At 27.3% G+C, this 26,125-nt stretch overlaps 3 protein-coding genes across 3 annotated transcripts in view; 1 reads left to right on the forward strand and 2 right to left on the reverse strand.

Annotated features, from left to right (window-relative positions):
• The first annotated feature begins 4,825 nt into the window (after positions 1-4,825).
• LOC126898168 (uncharacterized) lies at positions 4,826-12,275 on the forward strand. Its single transcript, XM_050672111.1, has 7 exons — positions 4,826-4,902; positions 4,972-5,052; positions 5,118-5,172; positions 10,089-10,259; positions 10,342-10,564; positions 10,637-10,758; positions 11,467-12,275. The coding sequence occupies exons 2-7, from the start codon at positions 5,047-5,049 to the stop codon at positions 12,273-12,275; spliced, it is 1,386 nt and encodes a 461-aa protein (XP_050528068.1). The 5' UTR covers positions 4,826-4,902; positions 4,972-5,046.
• A 7,445-nt stretch (positions 12,276-19,720) lies between these two features.
• Positions 19,721-20,770, reverse strand: LOC126898169 (uncharacterized). Its single transcript, XM_050672112.1, has one exon. It carries the CDS (start codon positions 20,768-20,770, stop codon positions 19,721-19,723), a length of 1,050 nt encoding a protein of 349 aa, XP_050528069.1.
• A 131-nt stretch (positions 20,771-20,901) lies between these two features.
• The window catches only part of LOC126898170 (uncharacterized), an 8,057-nt gene continuing 2,833 nt past the window's right edge, over positions 20,902-26,125 (reverse strand). The window contains exon 3 of the mRNA XM_050672113.1: positions 20,902-21,947. Coding sequence (XP_050528070.1) covers positions 20,902-21,947 — 1,046 coding nt within the window. The remainder of the gene's footprint in view (positions 21,948-26,125) is intronic.

Below are 26,125 nucleotides of genomic sequence, written 5' to 3' on the forward strand. Positions count from 1 at the left end.
AAAAAAAAAAATTTATTTTACCATAACTTTTAGCTCAATTGGTAAGTTTGACATTGACATAATTAAATAGAAAATTTTATGACAATTAAAAAAATTGTATCGTTAAGATCAATATGCAGTCAGAAAGTTTTATAATTACTATTTATTGTAAATTTATCAGAAAAGCTCAATATTTTTTTGCATTTTTATCGTAATAGATAACTTAAATAGAACAGGGCTTATTTTAATGGGTAGTAGAACCTGAATTGGTAGTTGAAAACATAATTTGGGTAGTTGAAAATTCAAAATTGGGTAGTAGATTTTTTTCACCTGTAGGAAACTAGGTAAATTCTAATAATAAAATATTGAAGCCATAAATTTATATAAATAAAAATTGAAAGTTATCAAATTAAAAACGTTTTTTAACTTAAAATTTTAAGCACATATTTTAATTTTTAACAAATCGTAATGTATTTTTATTATATATTAGAAAAAAGACTGGCAACTGTATGATCGCATTGCGAACGTATAAGTTTTCTATAGACCTATACGTCGTAAGACGACTTCGTGTGCCCGATGCGCATTGTGGCATTGTGTAGTAGTCGATATAGTATAGTAATGTACGATATCAATAATGTCGTCGTGCCGTCGTTAAAACCCATTTAAAAAAAAATGAACATAAACTAAAATGGTAAACTTACCACACTTCATCAACTTTAAAGTACCAAAAAAATAGGTTAAAAATGAAAATTTGTACTGATTATTTTTAACATATTAAAAATCATATCAGTAATAATTTGAAAACAAATTTTTGTTTCTTTTAATTATTATTTTATATTTAATTAGTAATAATATAAAAAATTAGAAATGATAGATGAAGTCTACTTGCATAGTTGAAAACAACGCGAAAAGTTGATTTAGAAAAGTATATTTTTGTTTATGATGAAATTCCTTGTAGTCTAGTGCATTTTTTTATAGTAACAAACTGTTTTTATTGAAAATTATTGTATCAAGCCCTTTAAATTTTTATACACGTAAAAGTAAAGGAAAATATAACTTCTTTATTATTTTTATAATTTCTCCGTTTAAATTACAATATTAAATATCAATTTCATACTAAATTTAATAATTATAATTAGTATATATTNAATATCAATTTTATACTAAATTTAAAAACTAGAATTAGTATATATTCATATATTATATTTTAAAATCAAAGAACTACTTATCGGGATATAATTTAAGAAATAAGAGCTGATGTTGCTTTAGGAATAATCCACCAATTTCCTACTTAAAAAAAAAAAAAATTTGGTTGGGAATTTTTTCTGCTATTCGCCAAAATTACTCCTTCGTTGACTGGCCTAATTATTAAATAGACAATTTTATTAGAATTAAAACAATGTTATTTTTAAGATTAATATGCAATCAGGAAATTTTATAATTACTATTTACTGTATATTTATCAGAAAAACTCATTATTTTTTTCATTTTTATCGTAATAGATAACTTAAATAGAAGTTATAGTAATAATTTCCTAGTAAATTTTGTTGTTTGAAAAGATTCTAAAACATGTTACATGTTAAAAAATAATAAAATAATTTTAATATGAATAAGAAATTTCTTCTCGCAAGTGGCGACTACAGTGATGGGATCCTTGGTCTTTATTGAAGTTATTGAATCTAAATGAGATAAAAATCAAAGCAGTTGAAAATTTATTCTAACTTAAAAGAATTAAGAAAAAATGCAAAAAATTCATTGCCATACGCGGGTTGGAATCTCGTACCTCAAGCGTGTAAAACATAAATTTTACCAACTCAGCAACCGTACGTTGGTACCGTCTGATGAAAAAATTGGTTATTTAAGCTAGTTCATTAATTTTCAAAATTTTATGACAATTAAAAAAATTGTATCGTTAAGATCAATATGCAGTCAGAAAGTTTTATAATTACTATTTATTGTAAATTTATCAGAAAAGCTCAATATTTTTTTGCATTTTTATGGTAATAGATAACTTAAATAGAAGTAATAGTAATAATTTCCTAGGAACTTTTGTTGTTTGTTGAAAAGATTCTATAATTGAAATATTGAGAACTTAATTAATTTTAATGATTTACTTTAACTAAATGTACCAATCAAAACAAAGTTGTTAAAAAGATTTACTCAATTGAGTTTATTATAAAATTTGATTATATTTGTAAAAATCAATTGTTAATTCAGGAGAAAAAACAATCATTTTTTTTAGAAATGATTTATATAGCAACACGTTAGAAAAAAATTTGAATATTATAGTCTAATAGTAGCACACACAAACAGAGTAATAAAATTATTAAATTACAAAGTAAAATGATTTAATTTTGTAGTTGAAACCTATCATATCAAACTTCATTCGTTAATAAATATTTTGAAAACATTAGAAATTAATGATTTTAATTGTCTTTATGGAGACGATGTAATAACTAACTGTTTAATTGATAAATTAGAATTTTTTTTTCAATTTTTGAGAGTAATATCTTCAACTAGATACGAATTGTAGTAATTTGACGTATTGTTGAAAAAAGTAGGTCAAGTTAGAGCAGAGAAAATAAATGATAGTCACAAAAAAATATCTTCTCGGCTTTGCATCGAAGCGAAAACTTAAAATATAGTAAAATAATTTTAATACGAATAAGAAATTTCTTCTTGCAAGGGGCGACTAAAGTGATGGGATCCTTGATCTTTATTGAAGTTATTGAATCTAAATGTGATAAAAATCAAACGAGTTAAAATTTATACTAACTTAAAAAGAATTAAGAAAAAATGCAAAAAATTCATTGCCATATGCGGGTTGGAACCTCGTACCCCAAGCGTGTAAAACATAAATTTTACCAACTCGGCAACCGTACGTTGCTTCCGGCGGTTGAAAAATTGGCTATTTAAGCTAGTTCAAATTTCAAAGTTATTTTTCTCGACTTAAAAGAAACAAACATATTTAAATAAGTTTAACTATCTATACTATATCAATTTTAATTTATATAATATTTATGAAAATCTGTACTCCCCTTGTCAGGTATTTTAAAATAAAATAAAATACAAAACCCAGAATTTTAACACAAAAATAGCATATTTTTGCATACGGTAGTCATTTTTACCATGAAGACAAATCCAGAGGTCAAATTTTTTTTTTTCACATTAAAGTATATTACATAAGCTTTAATTTAAGATATATTTAAAAGTGTCAGTATTTCCGGAATACTTTCAAAAATTAAATTGAAAATATCGTAGTAACAATACGCATGTTTAAAGTTTTGACCCCCCTTGTTAAAGGGGTATGATCCGATTTACAAAAAAAGCGTGCCAGATGAAAGGGGTATATAAATATTTATTATAAAAAAATAATAATATTGATCCATACATTTTTCCAAAAGTTATATAAAATATAAATTAAATAATATAACATATAAAATCGAGATTTTTTTCACGGAAATCGTACGTTTTTCTTTAACTTTGATGTCCGTTTTCACCACGAAGACAAGTCCAGAGGTCAAATTTTTTTTTTTCAAATTAAAGTATATTACATAAGCTTTAATTTAAGATATATATAAAAGTGTCAGTCTTTCCGGAACATTTTCAAAAGTTAAGTTGAAAAAGTTCTACTTTCTATACGCATTTTAAAAGGTTTGCACCCCCCCTGTATAAAGGGAAATGGTCCGATTTTAAAAAAAAGTATGTCGAATGAAAGAAGTATATATAAAGTATTTATCATTAAAGAATAAAGTTGATTCATGCATTTTTTAAAAAGTTATAGCAACATAATGTTAAAAAATGTAAAATATAATATCAAGAATTTTTTCACAAAAATAGCATATTTTTGCATACGGTAGTCATTTTCACCATGAAGACAAGTCCAGAGGTCAAATTTTTTTTTTTCAAATTAAAGTATATTACATAAGCTTTAATTTAAGATATATATAAAAGTGTCAGTCTTTCCGGAACATTTTCAAAAATTAAATTGAAAAAATTCTACTTTCTATACGTATTTTAAAAGGTTTGCACCCCTCCTGTATAAAGGGAAAAGGTCCGATTTAATAAAATTATGTCGAATGAAAGAGGTATATATAAAGTATTTATTGTTAAAGAATAAAATTGATTTATGCATTTTTTAAAAAGTTATAGCATCATAATGTTTAAAATGTAAAATATTATATCAAGAATTTTATCAAAAAAATTGCATATTTTTGCATACGATAGTCATTTTTACCATGAAGACAAGTCCAGAGGTCAAATTTTTTTTTTTCAAATTAAAGTATATTACATTATCTTTAATTTAAGGTATATATAAAAGTGTCAGACTNAAAGTATATTACATTATCTTTAATTTAAGATATATATAAAAGTGTCAGTCTTTCCGGAACATTTTCAAAAGTTAAGTTGAAAGAGTTAATTTTTTGTACAAAAGTTACCATTTTGAAACCCTTCCTGTGGGCTGTTAAAGGGTCAAATGTTCACAAAAAAATATCGAAAATTAGCGATTTTTAAATTTGTAATTTTTTGGGGGATTTCCACGTTTACGAGGATTGAGGAAATTTTTTTCAAATTTTGAAGGTAATGTCTTCAACTAGATACGCTTTGTGATCTTTTGAAGTATTGTTGAAAGAAATCGCTTCGATTAGAGCTGAGAAAAAGTGGTAACATACACAAAAATAGAAAAAAACACATCATAGTAAAGCAAATACAACTTTTAAGTTTTTAATTTTGTTCTATTATTAATAGATCCCTAAAGCACAGTTTGATGTTATTTTAACACGATAAAATGTAAGTATGTTCAATAGTATTAATAATTCGCGTATATCTATTAAATCAATGAAATGTCCCTACCAATGCTCATTTAACTATCGTTTTCAACTTGTGTATTAATAGTTTGACTAAAAATAAAAATTTTGAAAGGTATACTTTAATATTTACTTAAAATGCGTTTTTAAATTTAAAAAATATAAAATAATTTTTATTATGTAGATAATTATATATTCATAAACTAAAGTAACCTACATATTGTCATTAGTTATTCAAAATTTAAAACTTTCAGTGAAAATGATGGTGAGTAATACACTTTACCTAAAGTGCCTATTCGAAATTTAAAAAATTATTTTGTTTTCTTGCAGAAATGGCAAATTATATCTATTTTATTCATAATATCGTGTTTGATATTTAATGAAGGTAAATTCTATTTTACATTATTTAAGTCTGTTAAGTGTGGTAAGTTTACTATTTTAGTTTATGTACTTTTTTTTAAAGCGATACATGTAGGAATTGTTTAGTATTAGCCATGGTGTTATCTTCCTAGTAATACAGGATGATCAAGTAAGGATAAGATTAAATTTTTGAAAAGGAAAAAGTGGATTATTAAAGTTAAATATTTTTTATTCCATTCAAGCTTAAAAACTAAAACTTCTTTAAGACGATTTCCATTTTTATTATTTTAATGATATGTTTGAATAAAGTCTACCTATGGGTTGAGGGATTTAATATGGCAATTTTTATACAAAAAGAAAATTGATTTGAATTTTTTTTGTTTATAATTTTTATTTTTTATTTCAATTTTATACTGTTATTAATTTTTAAAAAATGTACAATTAAATGATTTTTATATTTTAAAATATCTTATAGTCTATAGTAATGAGGTTACTAATATTCATTGAATTGATATGGATCTAATTTACATTAAATATTATTTTAAAATAATTTTTTAATTATTTCCTTCTCTAATCGTGAACATTTGAACTATCTTAAATTGCCTTTGTATTAATTTATCAACAAGCACGATGTACGATTACACAAGTCATCTACTCATGGAGTACGAGGTTTGAATCTCGTCGAACATAAAGACTATTTTTGCTCTTTGTTCTTAGTTTTTTTGAAAATTGGAAAAAAATTATTATAATTAGAAAAATATCTCAAAATTTTGTTTTTTAAAACATCTATCCTAATAATAATTTATTATTAGTCTATTAATTCAAAATTAACAAAAAATTATTTTCTGAAAAGTAGAACTAATTTGATTTTTGCATCCAGCGCTTCAATCTTATACACATTTGCCATTAAGGTAACAAATATGCAACTACATTATAATTTTTGTTAATTTTATATGAATCTAATTTACATTGAAATAGTTTTTAATTATTTCCCTTCTCAAATCAAAAAAAAGGGCTTTAAACTTTGAAACTACCTTAAATTGCCTAATAATTTATCAATAAGTGCAATGTATGATTACCAGCTCATAATATGAGCACTTTTTTTTATTTTTTTTTGAAAATGGGAAAAAAATTAAAAAATTTAGACAAATATCTCAAATTTTTGTTTTTTAAAACATCTATGCTAATAATAATTTAATATAAAATACTAAACACAATATGTTTTCTTTAAGTTTGCTTCTTATGACAGTCCAATGAGTAACTTAAGTGCTATAAGGGATTACTAAAGACCATCCAAGTATGTTTAAGTTATTTTTAACTCAGTTTTTGAAGATGATTCTAAACGTCAGCTATTTTACACCTGTATTAAAATAAAGCTATTACAATGTACTATAAGATTTTTAAAAAAATTGTCTTGGCGACTGTAAAATATACAACTACATTATTGTATAAAAAATTCTCATGGAGACTGTTCTGCTATGAGAAATAGACCGTCAAAATACAAAAATTCATAATTAATTTAAAATAAAATCCTTTTTATAAGTATGTTGAGTTGTTAATATATGCACGAATAATAGGATTATAGAACTCGAATTTACGCCGAATTAAACAGAAAAATATTATCAATGGTCTTCAAAATGATATATTTTTTAATCATCATCGCTAAAAATGTATTTTGCTAAACCAAATTTATGCACTGATTTCCAATTTGAATTTAGAGTTTTTCGGGCTAATCTAATTTTTGAGACAGTAATTAAAAAACGAGTAAAATAAATCTTGTATCTTGTAGACCAATATTAATTCAAAATTAACAAAAAATTATTTTCTGAAAAGTTGGACTTATCTGATTTTTGCATCAAGCGCTTCAATTGTATACACGTTTGCCATTCATATAACAAAATATACAACGACATTATAACTTTTTATAATTTCTCCGTAATTATTAGAATATTAAATTATTTATCATCAATTTTTATACTAAATTCTATTACTATAAATAGTATTTATTCATTTAATATACTTATAAATCATATAACTAGTAATTAGGATATAATTAAGGAAGTGGGAGTTGATGTTGCTTTTGGAATAATCCATCAATTCCTTGTAATTTATTGTATTAATAAAGAAGGTTTCAGATATAAAAGCTAAGTCAATTTTGAGTTCATTTAGTGTATATAAAAGTTAATTTTTGTGGCTGTATGAACCGTTAGTATTCCATAACATGATGAAAAAAGATTTTGAGATTTGCAGGTTATTAGACATTATTTTTTGATAATGGATGGTTAAATACTATAGTCAAAAAGAAGAGAAATGAATTTATTATAGATTTAAACTCGTTTAGGAAATCAGAAAATAATTTATTTTGATCTTGAGAATTTAAGTCATATGGAGTTGCCTCCTTATTATGAATAGACGAAACGTGTGAGGGTTGAGCTCTAGATTGACGATTTTGGTTTATCTTTGACATGCGGATACGTATGTAAATAAATACGACAGCCCCAGTAGTTTGCTGGGTGATCGTTTGGGCCTAAGGCACATTTATCGGGAGTGTCCTCTTGGTTTTTCACATTCTGATGATGCGTGATTTTGGCCACAGCGAGATTTATAAGCACAGTGACTCTACTCTTGGCAATTCTAGCATTGTATAATGTCATGTCGCATATGTGGTTCTTATATATTCTTTCGCATGTGTAATAATTGTATAAAAGAGAAAATGTCATTATTAAGTTCTGAGAGCTCAAGGTCAACAAAAAATAAAGTCAAGGGGGCAGTCGTTGTAGTAAATTTACTACTTGATGAACAGCAAAACCAATATTATCTAATCTTTCTTTATATTATTGACAGAGGTATCTGGAGTAAGTTTTTTATTACAATTCTAAAAGCTTTTTCCTCGCGTAATTGGTTTGAATAAAATTATGTAATTCTTTTCTTTTAAAAAAATAATAGTTTTTCTATAAGAATCTGGTGTAAGTGTTTAAATTTTCAAGCTACTGAGAGAGACTTTGAAATAGAAGTTCTCTGAACCATATTTATCAGTTTATTATTAAATCAGTAAATATCAATTTCACTATATATAATTTCTAATATAAATATTTATTCACATATTATACTTATAAATTAAAGAATTACTAATCAAAAATAATGAAGGAAATAGGAATTAATTTTGCTTTTGGAATAATTCACCAATTTCTTTAAATTAAACACTATAAACTATATATATTCATATATTTTATTTTAAAATCAAAGAACTACTAATCAGGATATAATTAAAGAAACACTAAATGAAACACTATCTACAGATTCGCCTCGAAGCGCTTCTTATGATGGTGATTTTAATCACTGTCAGATATTATCTATACTTGTCCCAACTATGCCACGTCGACATAGTGCCGTGACTCCACGTTCTACCATTTTTTTGTTAAAACTGCTAAAACTTTTTGAAAAATGTATTAATTAAAACGAATTTTTCTTTAAGTACTAAAAATATATCTTACATCAAATGTACTCATAAAGTGTTCAGAATAACAATTTTTTTATGAAAAGGTAAAATTATTGTGCTAATGGTAATCGAACAAATTTTATTTGTTCGTTGAATAAATCTACGTTTTCTATAATTAGGAGTAGATTTTTGTGTATTTAAAAAGCATAATAATTTCCAAGGTTTTGTGTATATTTAGAAGTTATTAAAGCGATCACGCATCTAGAAGTTTTCTAACATATGTAGCTGTCCAATTTTAAGCACAATTATATATAAATATTATATGAAACAATTTTTAATAAAATAAAAAATTTTTCTAAATAATTATTTATAGTTAATCAAGAAAAATTAATTATAATTATTTGAAAAAATATTGTTTAAATTTTTTTATGTCTTATTATTTGAGTAAAACATGTTATTCCATTAGTTTTTAGTATAATAATTTCAATAAATTTTCACAATAATAATATAATATATGTATATATTATATAATAATATATAAATACATTATTTTAAAGTTAAATTAAATTTTCCTACTCTTTTTCATCATAAAATATATGATTAAAATTTTTTTTAAGAAGATTAGAATATATTATTTAATGATACTATACATAGGGTAAATAATTTATCTTTGACCATCAAATTTTATTTATTATAATTTATTTATCGATTTGTTGTAAGTGGTTAAGTGATTTTTAGGCCTATCCTTTTTCCGTTACAATAACATCAAAAAAAAAGATCACAAATCGTATCTTGTTAAAGATAGTACCCTCAAAAATTGAGAAAAATTCCCTCGTTTCCCGTAAATGGGGAAAACCTCCAAAAAAATTACAAATTTAAAAATCGCCAATTTTCGAAATTTTTTCAACTTTTTTTACTTAAAAGTGCTATAACTTTTTCAAAAATGAACATCATATCAATATAATTTTTTTTTATAGATGCATAATATTATTACCTTGCATTTTGTATATTTTTTTCATAAATTTAACCCTTCACCTGGCCACAAGGGGGGATTTAAAATGACAACTTTTTCACAAAAAATTAACTTTTCAACTTAACTTTTGAAAATGTTCCGGAAGGTATGACTCTTTTATATATATCTTAAATTAAAGTTAATGTAATGTTCTTTATTATGCAAAAAAAAAAATTTCGGACATTATTTTATCTTCACGTTGTAAATGGTTAACGAATTTTTTGTGTGAAAATTTTTGATTTTGTATTTTATCAAATTTTTTTTATCTCTAATTTAAACCCAACCCAAACGAAAACCTAAACGTGACTAAAGTGATCCTATAATAAAAACTATCGTAATCGAGTATTATTTTAAGTCCCAATTTTAATTTTATAATAAACTTAAACATAATAATTGTAATTGAAAGTCTTTCTCTTAATTAGATATTTTTTAAGTTATTAAGATAAAATTTAAAAATTGTACCAACTTAATAATAATTGTTCTCATTTAGCGATCCAATATAAAATTGCGGAAGACAAACAATTTAGCCCAGTAGAAGAAAGTACGACGAGAAAAGTTGAAGAAAATAAATACTTGGAATTATTAAAAAATACTTATGAAAATGGATATAAATTGGATAAAGATACAACAACGGCTGCTGCTGCTAATGGGTATTTAAAATGCNGCTGCTGCTGCTAATGGGTATTTAGAATGCTTAAAATATTTACATGAAAATGAATGTCCATGGGATGAAAGCACAACAGATGCAGCTGCAAGTAATGGTCATTTAGAATGCTTAAAATATGCTTATGAAAATGGTTGTAAATGGAATGAATTAGATATTGTGATAAGTGCAATTACTATAGGTAATCTAGAAATATTAAAATATGTTCACGAAAATGGATACGAATTCAATGAACTCACAACTACTCTGGCTGCCAAAGGTAATCTAGAAATTTTAAAATATGTCCTTAAAAATGGATACCCGTGCAATAAAAGTACAACTTATGTTGTTGCGATAAGTGGCAATCTAGAAAATTTTAAATATTTACATGAAAGTTCATGTCCGTGGGATGAAAATACTTTACAAGTAGCGGCTTATAATGGTCATTTATATATTTTAAAATATGCACATGAAAATGAATATCCGTGGGATGAAAGAACAACAAAAGCAGCTGCAAGTAATGGTCATTTAGAATGCTTAAAATATGCATATGAAAATAAATGTCCGTGGGATGAAAGCACATCAGAAGCAGCTTCTTATAATGGTCATTTAAATATTTTAAAATACGCACATGAAAATAAATGTCCGTGGGATAATAGCACAACAGAAGCAGCTGCATCTAATGGTCAATTAGAATGCTTAAAATATGCACATGAAAATAATTGTCCGTGGGATGAATACACAACAGAAGCAGCTGCAACTAATGGTCATTTAGAATGTTTAAAATATGCATATGAAAGTAAATGTCCATGGGATGAAAGTACAACAGAAGCAGCTGCCTTTAATGGTCATTTTGAATGCTTAAAATACGTACATGAAAACAAATGTCCATGGGATGAAAGCACAACAGAAGCAGCTGCTTATAATGGTCATTTAAATATTTTAAAATACGCACATGAAAATAAATGTCCGTGGGATAAAAGCACAACAGAAGCAGCTGCATCTAATGGTCAATTAGAATGCTTAAAATATGCACATGAAAATAATTGTCCGTGGGATGAAAGCACAATAGAAGCAGCTGCAATTCATGGTCAATTACAATGCTTAAAATATGCATATGAAAATGGCTGTAAATGGAATCAAAATATAATGAGAAATGCTATTGTAAAGGGTAATCTAGACATTATAAAATATATTCATAAAATGGGATGTATTTTTGATGAAGGGTCAATTCGAGCAGCTGCAGCCAGTGGTTGTTTTGATTGTTTAAAATATATACATAAAAATGGTTATAATAAATGGGATGAAGGCACAACTAGAGCTGCTGCTGCAAGTAGATGTTTTAAGTGTTTGAAATATGCCCACGAAAATGGATGTGTATGGGATGAGGGTACAACTCGAGCTGCTGCTGTAAGTGGTTGTTACGAGTGTTTGAAATATGCCCACGAAAATGGATGTGTTTGGGATGAGGGTACAACTAGAGCTGCTGCAGCAAGTAATTGTATAAACTGCTTGTTTTATGCTCATTATAAGGAATGTAATTGGGATGAAGATACAATAGTTGCAGCAGCTGTTCATGGTAATTTAAATTGTTTAGCATATGCTCGTAGACATGGATGTAATTGGGTTGAAGGTACAATGAGAGGAGCTGCAGCAAATGGGCATTTAAACTGTCTCAAATTTGCTCACAAAAATGGGTGTCCGTGGGACGAAGGCACTACAAGGGAAGCTGCTGCGAGTAATTATATTAAGTGTTTGATATTTGCACATGAAAATGGATGTAAATGGGATAACGGAACAACGAGTGGAGCTACTGCTAATGGCAATTTAGACTGCCTAAAATATGTTCGTGAAAATGGCTGTGATTGGGACGAAGAGACAACAAGACTTGCTGCTGCAAATGGTCATTTGTTATGCTTAAAATATGCTCATGAAAATAATTGTCCATGGAGTAGTGGTACCATTTCTGAAGCGACTCGAAATGGTCATACTGATATAATTAACTATGCTACCGAAAATGGATGTCCTAATTAATTTCCTGTTTAAATATCATAATTTTTATTATATTTATTTATGTTAACAAATTTTATTTTTAAAATAAAATAACCGGAATGGTTTTATCCAATATTTATATTTTATCTAAATGAAATCAAAAAAAAATTTTGAAAGTATTAAAATGTGTAATATTAATAATAATAATGATAATGATTATAATAATAAAATATTTTGAAGTATCAAATAAATTTATATGAATAATTTATTTTTGTAACATCAGATTAATTAATTCCTTTACCTGTTGATATTTTGTTTAAAAATTACCTTTAAATAAAACGTACACTAGAAATATGTACTTCTTAACAAATGAGCTTAAAATCTCCTAATAAATTATTTTATTAGTGGTCAATTAATAAATATATTATCACCTAATCAAATTATTTAATCAGAAATTATTTAGTGTTAACAAAATAATTTCTAGTTAAAAAAAATACACAGCTTTCATTTAAATACATGTATTCCAGTCAGTTAATTATAATTATATGAATGATACAAATAAACTCATAATTGATAAACAACGATCTAATGTTTATAATATTTGTAAAAAATTGAATTTTCTACTATTTATGAATAATATCAATTCATAGATTATAGATATATAGATATGTTTTCAACAACATAGAAATATACCTGTGCGACACGAAATACTCGGACGACCAATCGCCGAATGTAATCACGTCTCTAAAGGTTCCTTTAAATGAAATTTAAAAAAATAACGTTTTTAATGGATTGTAATTTATTTACCGAATTAAATATATATTCCAATATAATCACTACAATGAATTTTCTTATATCTATGGTTAGTACACTTATAGTTAGAATAATATAATGAACACAACACAAATATATTAACAATGAATGTGTTAAAACTTTCATGGATTGTCTTGTTGCTTGAAGTGCTTGAGGATATATTAACAAATTAATATTTAAACANTATTAACAAATTCATATTTAAACAAAAACAAATATGTATATATTCTGACCTTGCCTTGTACCAGAATGAATATTGATGATGTATCATTTACTGTATTGAGCCCGACGCAATCGAAACACAGTGAATTGAACCATAAAAACCATCAAAAGCAAGCCGTACAAAAAAACAACCGATTCCGTGACACTACACATGAGTACTCTAGGCAGGCCGGTACGCGAATGACGCCTTCGCGACTACCGCCACACACTACCCCAACAAGTAAACCAGTTGTGATAGGTCGCGCTCTTGTTGAAGAGAATTAAAAGCCGGCGTTCACCCACCAAACTGTTGCGTCACGACCGAACAATACCTATGCTTTTACCACACTATATCGCATTGTTTTAAACCGGTAAAGCTTCTAGATTATTAATACCATAACGTCTCTTTAGATCATGTATGTTTCTTTTTAATATAGCCTATACATTAAAGAGCCTTGAGTGCTAAGAATTAAGTTTTTAAATAATAACATTTTTTTTTTTAAACCAAATCTAATGGTATAAAAAAAATAGGGTTGCCATTTATAAATCTGAAGTTGATGTAAGTTTTAATCAAAATAAATGGTAGTAGAAAATAAATTTTTCTTGTGGAACAGCTCATCAAAGAACCGTAATGAATAAACAGAAATATTTTATAGCACTAATATTTTTGAAAATATTACGTGAGGCAATGTTAGCATATGCATCATTATTCGTATTTTTCAAACATTAAACATTTATTATCAGCTTAAAAAATTAACTTACTTAATTGTTTTTAGTTACATAATACGTCTATATTTAAATTAATTAATTTACAACTCATTTATTTTTTTGAATTTTTCTTTTTTATTTATATATATATATAGGTTGATTTTTTTACTATTACCCTCACAATTACTTACAGAATGAAAATAATTAAAAATTTTTTTTTTTGTTTACTTTTAGTAACATATTATTTATGAGATATCAACTATGTAATACTTTTAAAGTTCATAACTTATGCATTTTAAGGGTGTCATCTTTTTTTTTTCAAATGGGAACACGTAATCGAATTTAATAAAATTTTTAGGCTTTGATGTAATCAGGGTAATAAATGTAACAATTAATTAGTAATCGCTAGGTATTTTAATTAACAACAGTATTAATATTATTTTCAATAATAAGATAATATTTTGGAATATCTTCCGTTGCTTAAAAAATGGGTCAACGTGACACATGAAAAATCAAAGATANAATATCTTCCGTTGCTTAAAAAATGGGTCAACGTGACACACTTGAAAATTCAAAGTTAAAATCAGTGTATCACTTGTTTTTTTCCAGCGCCCGATTGACCGGTTCGCACCCTCGTCGGCCATCCCACATAGCGTGACCTGTCGGACGTGAAGAGAAGTGCCGCGATCATCATCCGGTTAACCCGGAAATGTGATGCGACCACGACAGCTTTTATTTTAATAGTAAATGGCATTTATTTACAATTTTATTCGTTTTTAAATTTAAAATTAAAAATTTTCAAAATTTTGAGCTAACATACATATATATTTCACGATATATTACAAATACAGTTAGCTATTGGTTTTTTATGACGTCGCAATCACTGGTTCGGAGTGTTTATTGTCAATTATAACTATAATTCTCTATTATCAATTGACATGCCATTTATATTTCCAGTTGGTGTACTTATAAACTCACAATAATGTGCCTTACTACCATTGATAATAAATGCTGCATATGTTGTGATTTCGTTCATAATTTAAATTTAATATTATTCGTAATGTGTATCACAAAATAAAACAATTGTCTTAAAATGATATCATAGCATAATTATTAATGTAATTAATATAATGTATGTATTTTTTCAGTTTAGGATTAATATCCATACTATAAATGTAAACACTGTAAATTAATCTACAAAGATAATGTATTAAGTAACAGTATCCCTAAGAAAAATCAAATTTACCATAACCAATGTAACATATTATCCCTGCTTATAATTTTCATTTCAATAAAGATAAGAGTCCCTGGTGGTCAATTCTTACATTTTGAGTACATATATAGATCATAGATTTCATATAAAAAGCCGTAAAAGCTATACAACTCTCTCTCATTTCCACCTTTCAATTCAAGAATCAAATGCACCAATTGACCACCAGGCTCAAAAATATTCATAACTTGTCAGTCTTGTTCATTCGATTCCTAAGGAAACAATCATAAAGTAAGTGATACATTGTCATTCCAATAATTTAGGAATTATTTAATCCGAGAAAAGAATGACAAAACAATAATAATTAACCTATCTTTTCTTATTCAAAGTTATTAACTGGTTTGTCAAGAGAATTAATAAATGCGTTCGAAGTGTTTGACCTAAGATTGACATTGACCGACGCATTTTCTTATTACGTTTCATAGTTTGCCGACCTAATCTCATGCCCTTGAAACGTAAGATTATTCAAATGATTTACCAAATTTTACAAATTTAATACATATATTAAATTTCAATACTCATCATAACCCTTTTATCTGATTGTATTGTCATTCTCTAAACCCTCGGACTCCACGACCCCAATAAAATTAAAGAAACTGAATTATAGTAACCGAAAGTAAGATAATTAAATTTATTCAAGTGATCAAAACTCCAAATTAATTATTCAACACACCCAACATAATTTTACTTTCTTATCATTTATTAAATTCTTACTTTTGGCTCACTATACATATTTGCGAAAATCTGTGTAGTTTTTTAAGATTATAACAATATTTTATTGTTGTTCTATCAATGTACTCATAATATTTATAATGATATTGAAAAAAATTTTGACACATGCATAAATTAATAACATAACAAGTTATAATAATTCATATATTGTAACCATACATAACATAGCGATTTAAATAACCAATTGAATATGCAGTTATTAATAACAACATTGTAACAAGTAATAATAACATAAGTGATACACATAAAATTAGACAAATAAATTATACATTAAAAAAGTTATACATGTGTAATCTATACTGGACCCAACAATGCCACGTACCCAGTGTGCTGGTTTTTTTTTAATTATGTTGTGAAAAGTTTTGTATCATGCCCTTTATTTTTTATATACGATTTCAACGTAAATAAATAACGTAACATAGAACTATTTTATGATTTCTCCGTAAAAATCACAATATTAAATTATTGAATATAAATTTCATACTAAATTTAATTACTTTAATAAATATTTAATCATATATTATAATCAGAAATTTAAGTTGCAAATGTTTTCACACTGGAAAAATGGTACTCGTATTATCCAACAACTACAATAAGAGTATCAAGGCTAGTAACGAGAGCTTATACCAAGCGTGAAAAAATTATTCTTTTAATGAATAACAATTTATTTTTACAAAAAAGTATTATTGTATTCAGTTTTTTTTATATGTAAATCTATTATTGTAGTCATTATTTAAATTTTATTCATGGAAAATTTATTTAATGGATATTATAAGTATTTATTCATATTTTATACTTATAAATAAAAAAAAAAAACTAATCTAGTTATAATCGAAGAAATATATGTTGATGTTGCGTTCGAAATAATTCATCAATATTTTAAAATTGAACACTATCTATAAATCGGAGCATTTTTTATGATAATAATTTTAATCACTGTCAGATATCATTTATACTTGTGCCAACTATTTCACATCTATAATATGCTGCTACCACACTGTGTTACCGTTGTTTTTGCATAGAGTTTATGACTTTAAATAAGTCATAATTTGAAATTCATAGGAAATATGATTCAGATTTTGTTTTACTAAACGATAAGTCTAAGAAATCTTAAGAGGAGTATGACATTAATGTTTAGATATACTTGGAGTTTCATTTTGAAGAATATTTTTTAACAAAGCTTTTGATAATTTATCGGATAGTTTACCTGAAGATAAAAATTAATTGTTTGAGTGGTTTGAAATCTTTAATTTCGGCTGTAAAATCCGAATAATAAACAATTTTATATTATTCGGAAGAAAATGTATTAAACTTGTTTAATTAACTAAGTGCATTTAATATGCACTATTAGTATAAATAATAATTATACAATAACAATATCATATAGCAATATATCCATTTATTTTATTTATAATAAGGCGAAAAATGGTGGCATGACTAAACCTAATAAAAAAAGGTCCCTTGAGTTTTACATGAAGTCTCAATTTTAATTTTTTGATAACCTTAAGAATAAAAATCCAGCACAGTGGGAACGGGCATAGTTGGGTCGAGTATAATGATATGTGACAGTGATTAAAATCACTATCGTAAAAAACGTTTCTATGCAAATCTGTAGATAATGTTTAATTTAAAAAAATTAGTGGATTATTCTAATAGCTACATGATCTTCTATTTTAATATTTTAAGTCACGTTTAGAATAGCTATGCTTCGATAATTATTACAGTCTTGCATACTTCCCTTTTTATGGATTGGCTTATAGCTGTTTTCCATTCCTCTGGTATTTTTTCAGATTTCTAAGTCTGTTTACATAACTTAATCAACAGTACTTCTCCTCCATAGTTTCTTCGCAGATTCTGTTAAACCACGGTTTGGTTTTTAACTTTTTCTTTCTTAATATCATTGTTGATACACAATTAATGGCAATTATTATTTGCTCTCAGTTCCTATTCACATTTGCGTCGGCTATCACATCACTTTCTTAATTTTGTTACTAAATTCATGGTTTAGTGATTGATCTTTCAGTTTGTCAATATCAAACCATCCTATATTTGTCACACGTCGTTTATTAAGTTTTTTAACATTCATTCTCGTCAACATACCGTAAAACATACCGTAGTCCATGTCAAGATTAAGGAACAGGGATATAATACACGTGAGTAATTAAGTTACTCGCGCAATAAAATAAATATTACAGTCAATGACAGAAGAAATAATGGAAAAGAGCCAACACCGATCTAACGACAATTTCAAATCAATAACGGTCAGTCTTTTTGGAAGGAATCAATACTGATAAACAATTCAATTTTAATTATTTTCTCTTTTATCGCCTTATCTAGCGATCAATGGCAAAATAATGAGTGGTTGACACCACTGTGTCAGGAAAAGGTTCTTTCACGCGATAAAATAAATAAGTAGACATATCAAAAATCATAAACGGTCCACCTTCGAATTTGTGACGTTACACTTTTTTGAAAATTAACATAGTAAGAAAATAAAATGCTAAATAGTTTACAGTCAAAATTACATCTAAAATCATTGTAGGAGTAAACTTCTAAATTAAAATGGATTTTAAGATTTACAGTTATCAAATTCATACATTGATTTATTTTCACTATTTAACGGTCTGTTTGAAACACTACTATAACATATAGTAGAGGCTTTTGAAAATTGTTTGTTGAAGCAAACGATGTTATATTGAAAAGCGCTCTGATGTTTAGTATCGCTAATGATTTTACGATAACTAATAATATTGCGCGTTTATTAGGTTTTAACGAACAAGTTTATGAACCGAATATACGTCCTGTTTCAACAAAAATTGTTGATATTTTACAAACATATATAATAGTATATATGTCGAGTGTAATATAGCGACCGGTTCATATGATAATACATAATTAAGCAAAGCGATCCATGCATTTTTTCCCTCCATCCCGGCAGAACATAAAATTATAGAAATGTCTAAACTGTTAGTTTATTATACGTTACATTTAACCACCATATACAACCGAATGGAATATATACATTTAATTGAAAAGTTGTATATTTTTTTTAACTAGAAATTATTTTGTTAACACTTAATACTTTCTGATTAAATTAATTGAATAGTTGCTAATATATTTATTAATCTAACAACCAATAAAGTAATTTATTAAAAGATTTTGAGCTCGTTTGTTAAGAAATACATATTTCTACTGTACGTTCTATTTAAGGTAAGTAGATCTCCTTTAATTTTTAAACAAAATATCAACTGGTAAAGGAATTAATTAATCTGATGTTGATGAATACGTTATACAAAATTTTATTTATTTAACCAGTGATTGATTTGGGAAAAATAAAATAGAGCTCCTAAACTAAGTCTCAAAAAAAGTGTTCTTGAGTATTAATTATTACCTGTGTGACAATATATTACAGAACTTCAGCCATAATAAGCGCAATAGCAATTTCTATAAATACATAAGCTAAATAAAATAATTTAAGTATTACGCAAATTAATATTATAATAATAATAGAATCAAAAATTGATTGATGTCACTCAATTTGATACTTTAAGGTATTTTATTATTATTAAAATTAATATCATATTAGAAAAATAATATAAAATTAATATTAATATTACACATTTTAATACTTTCAAAATTTTTTTTTGATTTCATTTAGATAAAATATAAATATTGGATAAAACCATTCCGGTTATTTTATTTTAAAAATAAAATTTGTTAACATAAATAAATATAATAAAAATTATGATATTTAAACAGGAAATTAATTAGGACATCCATTTTCGGTAGCATAGTTAATTATATCAGTATGACCATTTCGAGTCGCTTCAGAAATGGTACCACTACTCCATGGACAATTATTTTCATGAGCATATTTTAAGCATAACAAATGACCATTTGCAGCAGCAAGTCTTGTTGTCTCTTCGTCCCAATCACAGCCATTTTCACGAACATATTTTAGGCAGTCTAAATTGCCATTAGCAGTAGCTCCACTCGTTGTTCCGTTATCCCATTTACATCCATTTTCATGTGCAAATATCAAACACTTAATATAATTACTCGCAGCAGCTTCCCTTGTAGTGCCTTCGTCCCACGGACACCCATTTTTGTGAGCAAATTTGAGACAGTTTAAATGCCCATTTGCTGCAGCTCCTCTCATTGTACCTTCAACCCAATTACATCCATGTCTACGAGCATATGCTAAACAATTTAAATTACCATGAACAGCTGCTGCAACTATTGTATCTTCATCCCAATTACATTCCTTATAATGAGCATAAAACAAGCAGTTTATACAATTACTTGCTGCAGCAGCTCTAGTTGTACCCTCATCCCAAACACATCCATTTTCGTGGGCATATTTCAAACACTCGTAACAACCACTTACAGCAGCAGCTCGAGTTGTACCCTCATCCCATACACATCCATTTTCGTGAGCATATTTCAAACACTTGAAAGAACTACTTGTTGCAGCAGCTCTAGTTGTACCCTCATCCCATACACATCCATTTTCGTGGGCATATTTCAAACACTTAAAACAACCACTTACAGCAGCAGCTCGAGTTGTACCCTCNGTTGCAGCAGTTCTAGCTGTACCCTCATCCCATACACATCCATTTTCGTGGGCATATTTCAAACACTTGAAACATCTACTTGCAGCAGCAGCTCTAGTTGTGCCTTCATCCCATTTATTATAACCATTTTTATGTATATATTTTAAACAATCAAAACAACCACTNATATATTTTAAACATTCAAAACAACCACTTGCTGCTGCAGCTCGAATTGAGCCTTCATCAAACATACATCCCATTTTGTGAACATATATTATAATGTCTAGATTACCCTTTACAATAGCACTTCTCATTATATTTTGATTCCATTTACAGCCATTTTCATATGCATATTTTAAGCATTGTAATTGACCATGAATTGCAGCTGCTTCTATTGTGCTTTCATCCCACGGACAATTATTTTCATNCATTCATTTTCATACGCATATTTTAAGCATTCTAAATGACCATTAGTTGCAGCTGCTTCCGTTGTGCTTTTATCCCACGGACATTCATTTTCATGTGCGTATTTTAAAATATTTAAATTACCATTATAAGCAGCTACTTCTAAAGTTCTTTCATCCCACGGACATGAACATTCATGTAAATATTTAAAATTTTCTAGATTACCATATATCGCAACAACATAAGTTGTACTCTTATTGCACGGGAATCCATTTTTAAGGACATATTTTAAAATATCTAGATTACCTGTTGCAGCCACAGTAGTAGTGAATTCATTGAATTCGTATCCATTTTTGTGAGCATATTTTAATATTTCTAGATTACCTTTAGTAATTGCACTTTTCACAATATTTAATTCATTCCATTTACAGCCATTTTCATAAGCATATTTTAAGCATTCTAAATTACCGCTTAAAGCAGCTGCTTCTGTCGTGCTCTCATCCCACGGGCAATCATTTTCATGTAAATATTTTAAATTTTCTAGATTACCAATTAAGGCAGCATTATAAGTTGTACTCTTTTTGCATGGGTATCCGTTTTGAAGTATATATTTTAAAATTTCTAGATTACATGTGGCAGCCATATTAATTGTGATTTCATTGAATTCGTATCCGTTTTTGTGAACATATTTTAATATTTCTAGATTACCTTTTGTAATGGCATTTTTTGCAATATTAAATTTATTCCATTTACAGCCATTTTCATAAGCATATTTTAAACATTCTAAATGACCATTATTTGCAGCTGCTTGTGTTGTACTTTCATCCCATGGGTATTCTTTTTGATGTGCATATTTTAAACATTCTAGGTACCCATTAGCAGCAGCAGCTGTTGTTATGTCTTTATCCAATTTATATCCATTTTCATAATTATTTTTTAATAATTCCAAGTATCTATTTTCTTCAGCTTTTCTCGACGTACTTTCTTCAAAATAGCTTAATTGTTTGTCTTCCGAAATTTTGTATTGGATTGCTAAATGAGCNATTCCGAATTTTTATATTGGATTGCTAAATGAGTACAATTATTATTATTAAATTGGCATAGTTTTTAAATTTTATCTAATTAACTTTAAAAAATATCTAGTTAAGAGAGAGACATTTCAATTGTAAATTTTATTTTTAAGGTTATTGAAATATTACAATTTGGACTTAAAATTATTAAGACAATACTCAATAACGATGTTTTTATTATAGGTTCACTATAGTCATGTTTCCTTTTCAGTTGGGTTGGGTTTAAATTAGAAATAATATGTATAGATAAAAAACATTTTATAATTAAATAGACGAAAGAATACTTTCAATTTTATATTATTTTAAGGTAGTAGTTCTCTTAATCAAGTTACTTCTATTAATGGAATTATATTTTATAGTATTGATGTATATGAAATTGATACAGTTGAGTAATCTAGCTATACATTTATTTCTGAATAATTATTCATTAAATATTATTCGAGTTTGGCAGCCATAATAAAGACTTTAAACCATTTTAACAATTCATTTATATCCTCAGTTAAACTATTTGATAAATTATAAAAATCATTATGCAAATCTCATATTGAAACAAATATTACACCAACACGACTGATACTAAAGTTTACACGAAATATATAATTTCCTATATTATAATAGTATAAGGAAGTTTAAAAAATTTTTGATGTTATTGTAACGGAAAAAGGATAGGCCTAAAAATCACTTAACCACTTACAACAAATCGATAAATAAATTATAATAAATAAAATTTGATGGTCAAAGATAAATTATTTACCCTATGTATATTATTATTAAATTATATACTAACTAGGCTCCGCCTAGCTGGGGCTCCGCCCCAGACCCGGGGCCCTTCGAGCCTTACGCGCCGAAGGCGCGTAAGTCTCTTCGGGCCGTCATCATAAGTAGGCCACTGATTCCGGTAGAAGTACCCGGCTACGCCGGTCACGATAAGTGTTTTTCAGAAAAAATATTACTTCAGAATCAGTGAAAACTATAGAAAACTGTATCTAAAAATGTTATTATTAAAATCAGGAAAATTCAAAAAGAGAATATAGTAAAATGTATTGGGTATAAGGTTGAAGCCTCTTAATGAGGTATTCCCTTTAGGCCTATTCAAAAATTATTTTAGGAGGAAATTTAATATTTTTTACTTTGTTNTTTTTTCCTTGTTCTATTATATAATAAGATATAATAGGACGCGTACATGTGTATTATTAGCAAACAGAAAAATCGTCATTTTCCGTTAAAATTTGATGAATTTCAAACGCTCGTAGCGGCCAAAGTTTTTGTCGGATCTGGGATTTTCCGATTTTTGGCGCTTCCTTGGCACGTACAGAACGCCGTGGTATGATTGCAAATCGTAAAAAAAATCGTTTTCATGTCGTAAAGTGTCGCAAGAATTTCGGGCGGCGCGCCCTGGCGTCTCGGGCGCATGAAAAAAAAAAAGCTCGTAAAACGGTGAAAAATGAACGGATTGAATTGATTTTTTTATCACATCTCAGGAATGTCATTGGGCGGGTCTGATGAAAATTTCAAACCTCAAGTCGTAAAACGCTGGCGTCAGCGAGCGTTTTTCTCGAAAACGGTCGAAATTTTAAAACGCTCGCGGGCGAGCGGCAAAAATTTTCCGACCTTCGCCAATAATTTTCCCGGAGTCTGGTGACCAAGTACTTTCGTTGAAAAAAAAATTTATGAAAATCCGAGCACGCTAAGTAATTTTCCCAGAAAAGCGTTTTTTTCCTTGTTCTATTATATAATAAGATATAATAGGACGCGTACATGTGTATTATTAGCAAACAGAAAAATCGTCATTTTCCGTTAAAATTTGATGAATTTCAAACGCTCGTAGCGGCCAAAGTTTTTGTCGGATCTGGGATTTTCCGATTTTTGGCGCTTCCTTGGCACGTACAGAACGCCGTGGTATGATTGCAAATCGTAAAAAAAATCGTTTTCATGTCGTAAAGTGTCGCAAGAATTTCGGGCGGCGCGCCCTGGCGTCTCGGGCGCATGAAAAAAAAAAAGCTCGTAAAACGGTGAAAAATGAACGGATTGAATTGATTTTTTTATCATATCTCAGGAATATCATTGGGCGGGTCTGATGAAAATTTCAAACCTTAGGTCGTAAAACGCTGGCGTCAGCGAGCGTTTTTCTCGAAAACGGTCGAAATTTTAAAACGCTCGCGGGCAAGCGGCAAACATTTTCCGACCTTCGCCAATAATTTTCCCGGAGTCTGGTGACCGAGTACTTTCGTGGAAAAAAAAAATTTTGAAAATCCGAGCACGCTAAGTAATTTTCCCAGAAAAGCGTTTTTTTCCTTGTTCTATTATATAATAAGATATAATAGGACGCGTACATGTGTATTATTAGCAAACAGAAAAATCGTCATTTTCCGTTAAAATTTGATGAATTTCAAACGCTCGTAGCGGCCAAAGTTTTTGTCGGATCTGGGATTTTCCGATTTTTGGCGCTTCCTTGGCACGTACAGAACGCCGTGGTATGATTGCAAATCGTAAAAAAAATCGTTTTCATGTCGTAAAGTGTCGCAAGAATTTCGGGCGGCGCGCCCTGGCGTCTCGGGCGCATGAAAAAAAAAAAGCTCGTAAAACGGTGAAAAATGAACGGATTGAATTGATTTTTTTATCACATCTCAGGAATGTCATTGGGCGGGTCTGATGAAAATTTCAAACCTCAAGTCGTAAAACGCTGGCGTCAGCGAGCGTTTTTCTCGAAAACGGTCGAAATTTTAAAACGCTCGCGGGCAAGCGGCAAACATTTTCCGACCTTCGCCAATAATTTTCCCGGAGTCTGGTGACCGAGAAATGGGTAATTTTCCCAGAAAAGCGTTTTTTTCCTTGTTCTATTATATAATAAGATCTTTTTAAAAAAAGCTTTAATCATATATTTTATGATGAAAAATAGTAGGAAAACTTAATTTAACACTAAGCTAATGTATTTCAAAATATTTTATTACAAAATTTTTAAAAATAAATTATAAATATAAATTAAAATTTTCTATAATAAATCTGAATTAATATTTGTTTATATGATTCTTTAAACAAATAATTATGATTGTAAACAATTTATAAATTATTATTGATAATGCCTTCGGTTTTTGAAAAAGTTTTATTCAAACTGAAATACATCGATAATTTTAAATAACACAAATGTTAAAAATTTTAGTTGGAATTGTATATTAAGTTATATTTTATAATTATTTATCTAAATATATTATTATTGTCAAAATTTATTGTAATTATTATACTAAAAACTAATGGAATAACATGTTTTACTTAAATAATAAGACGTAAAAAAATGTAAACAATATTTTTTTAAATAATTATAATAGAAAATAATTTTAATTGATTTTTTTTGATAAATTATAAATAAATATTTAGAAAAGTTTTTTATTTGATTAAAAATTTATTCATCCATTATTTATATATAATTTTGCTTAAAATTGAACAGCTACATATGTTTGAAAACGTCCAGATACGTTAAGTAAGATTTTTTTTATCACTCCAAAATTTATTTTAATTAAAAAAGTTTTTGCAGTTTTAACAAAAAAATGGTAGCACGTGGAGTTTTGGTACAATGTGTTCGTGGCATAGTTTGAATAATAATGTAATTCAAAAATTATAATGTAGTTGTATATTTTGTTACCTGAATGGTAAACATGTATAAAATTGAAGCGCTTGATGCAAAAAACTGTTTTAAATTAATACTGATTTTGATTAATATGTTATAAATAAGCAAAATAACATATTTAACCTATTTTTTTAATCGTTTAAAGTTGATTTTCGTAAATGTTTATAATGAAAAAAATAATTTATTTTACCATAATATTAGCTCAATTGGCAAGTTTTATGAAATTTTAAAAAAATTATGAGAATTAAAAAAATTGTATCGTTAAGATTAATTTGCAGTCAGAAAGTTTTATAATTACTATTTATTGTAAATTTATCAGAAAAGCTCAATATTTTTTTGCATTTTTATGGTAATAGATAACTTAAATAGAAGTAATAGTAATAATTTCCTAGGAACTTTTGTTGTTTGTTGAAAAGATTCTATAATTGAAATATTGAGAACTTAATTAATTTTAATGATTTACTTTAACTAAATGTACCAATCAAAACAAAGTTGTTAAAAAGATTTACTCAATT

The sequence above is a fragment of the Daktulosphaira vitifoliae genome, unplaced genomic scaffold, assembly GCF_025091365.1.
Source record: "Daktulosphaira vitifoliae isolate Bord-2020 unplaced genomic scaffold, ASM2509136v1 Scaffold_2, whole genome shotgun sequence".
Lineage (NCBI taxonomy): Eukaryota > Metazoa > Arthropoda > Insecta > Hemiptera > Phylloxeridae > Daktulosphaira > Daktulosphaira vitifoliae.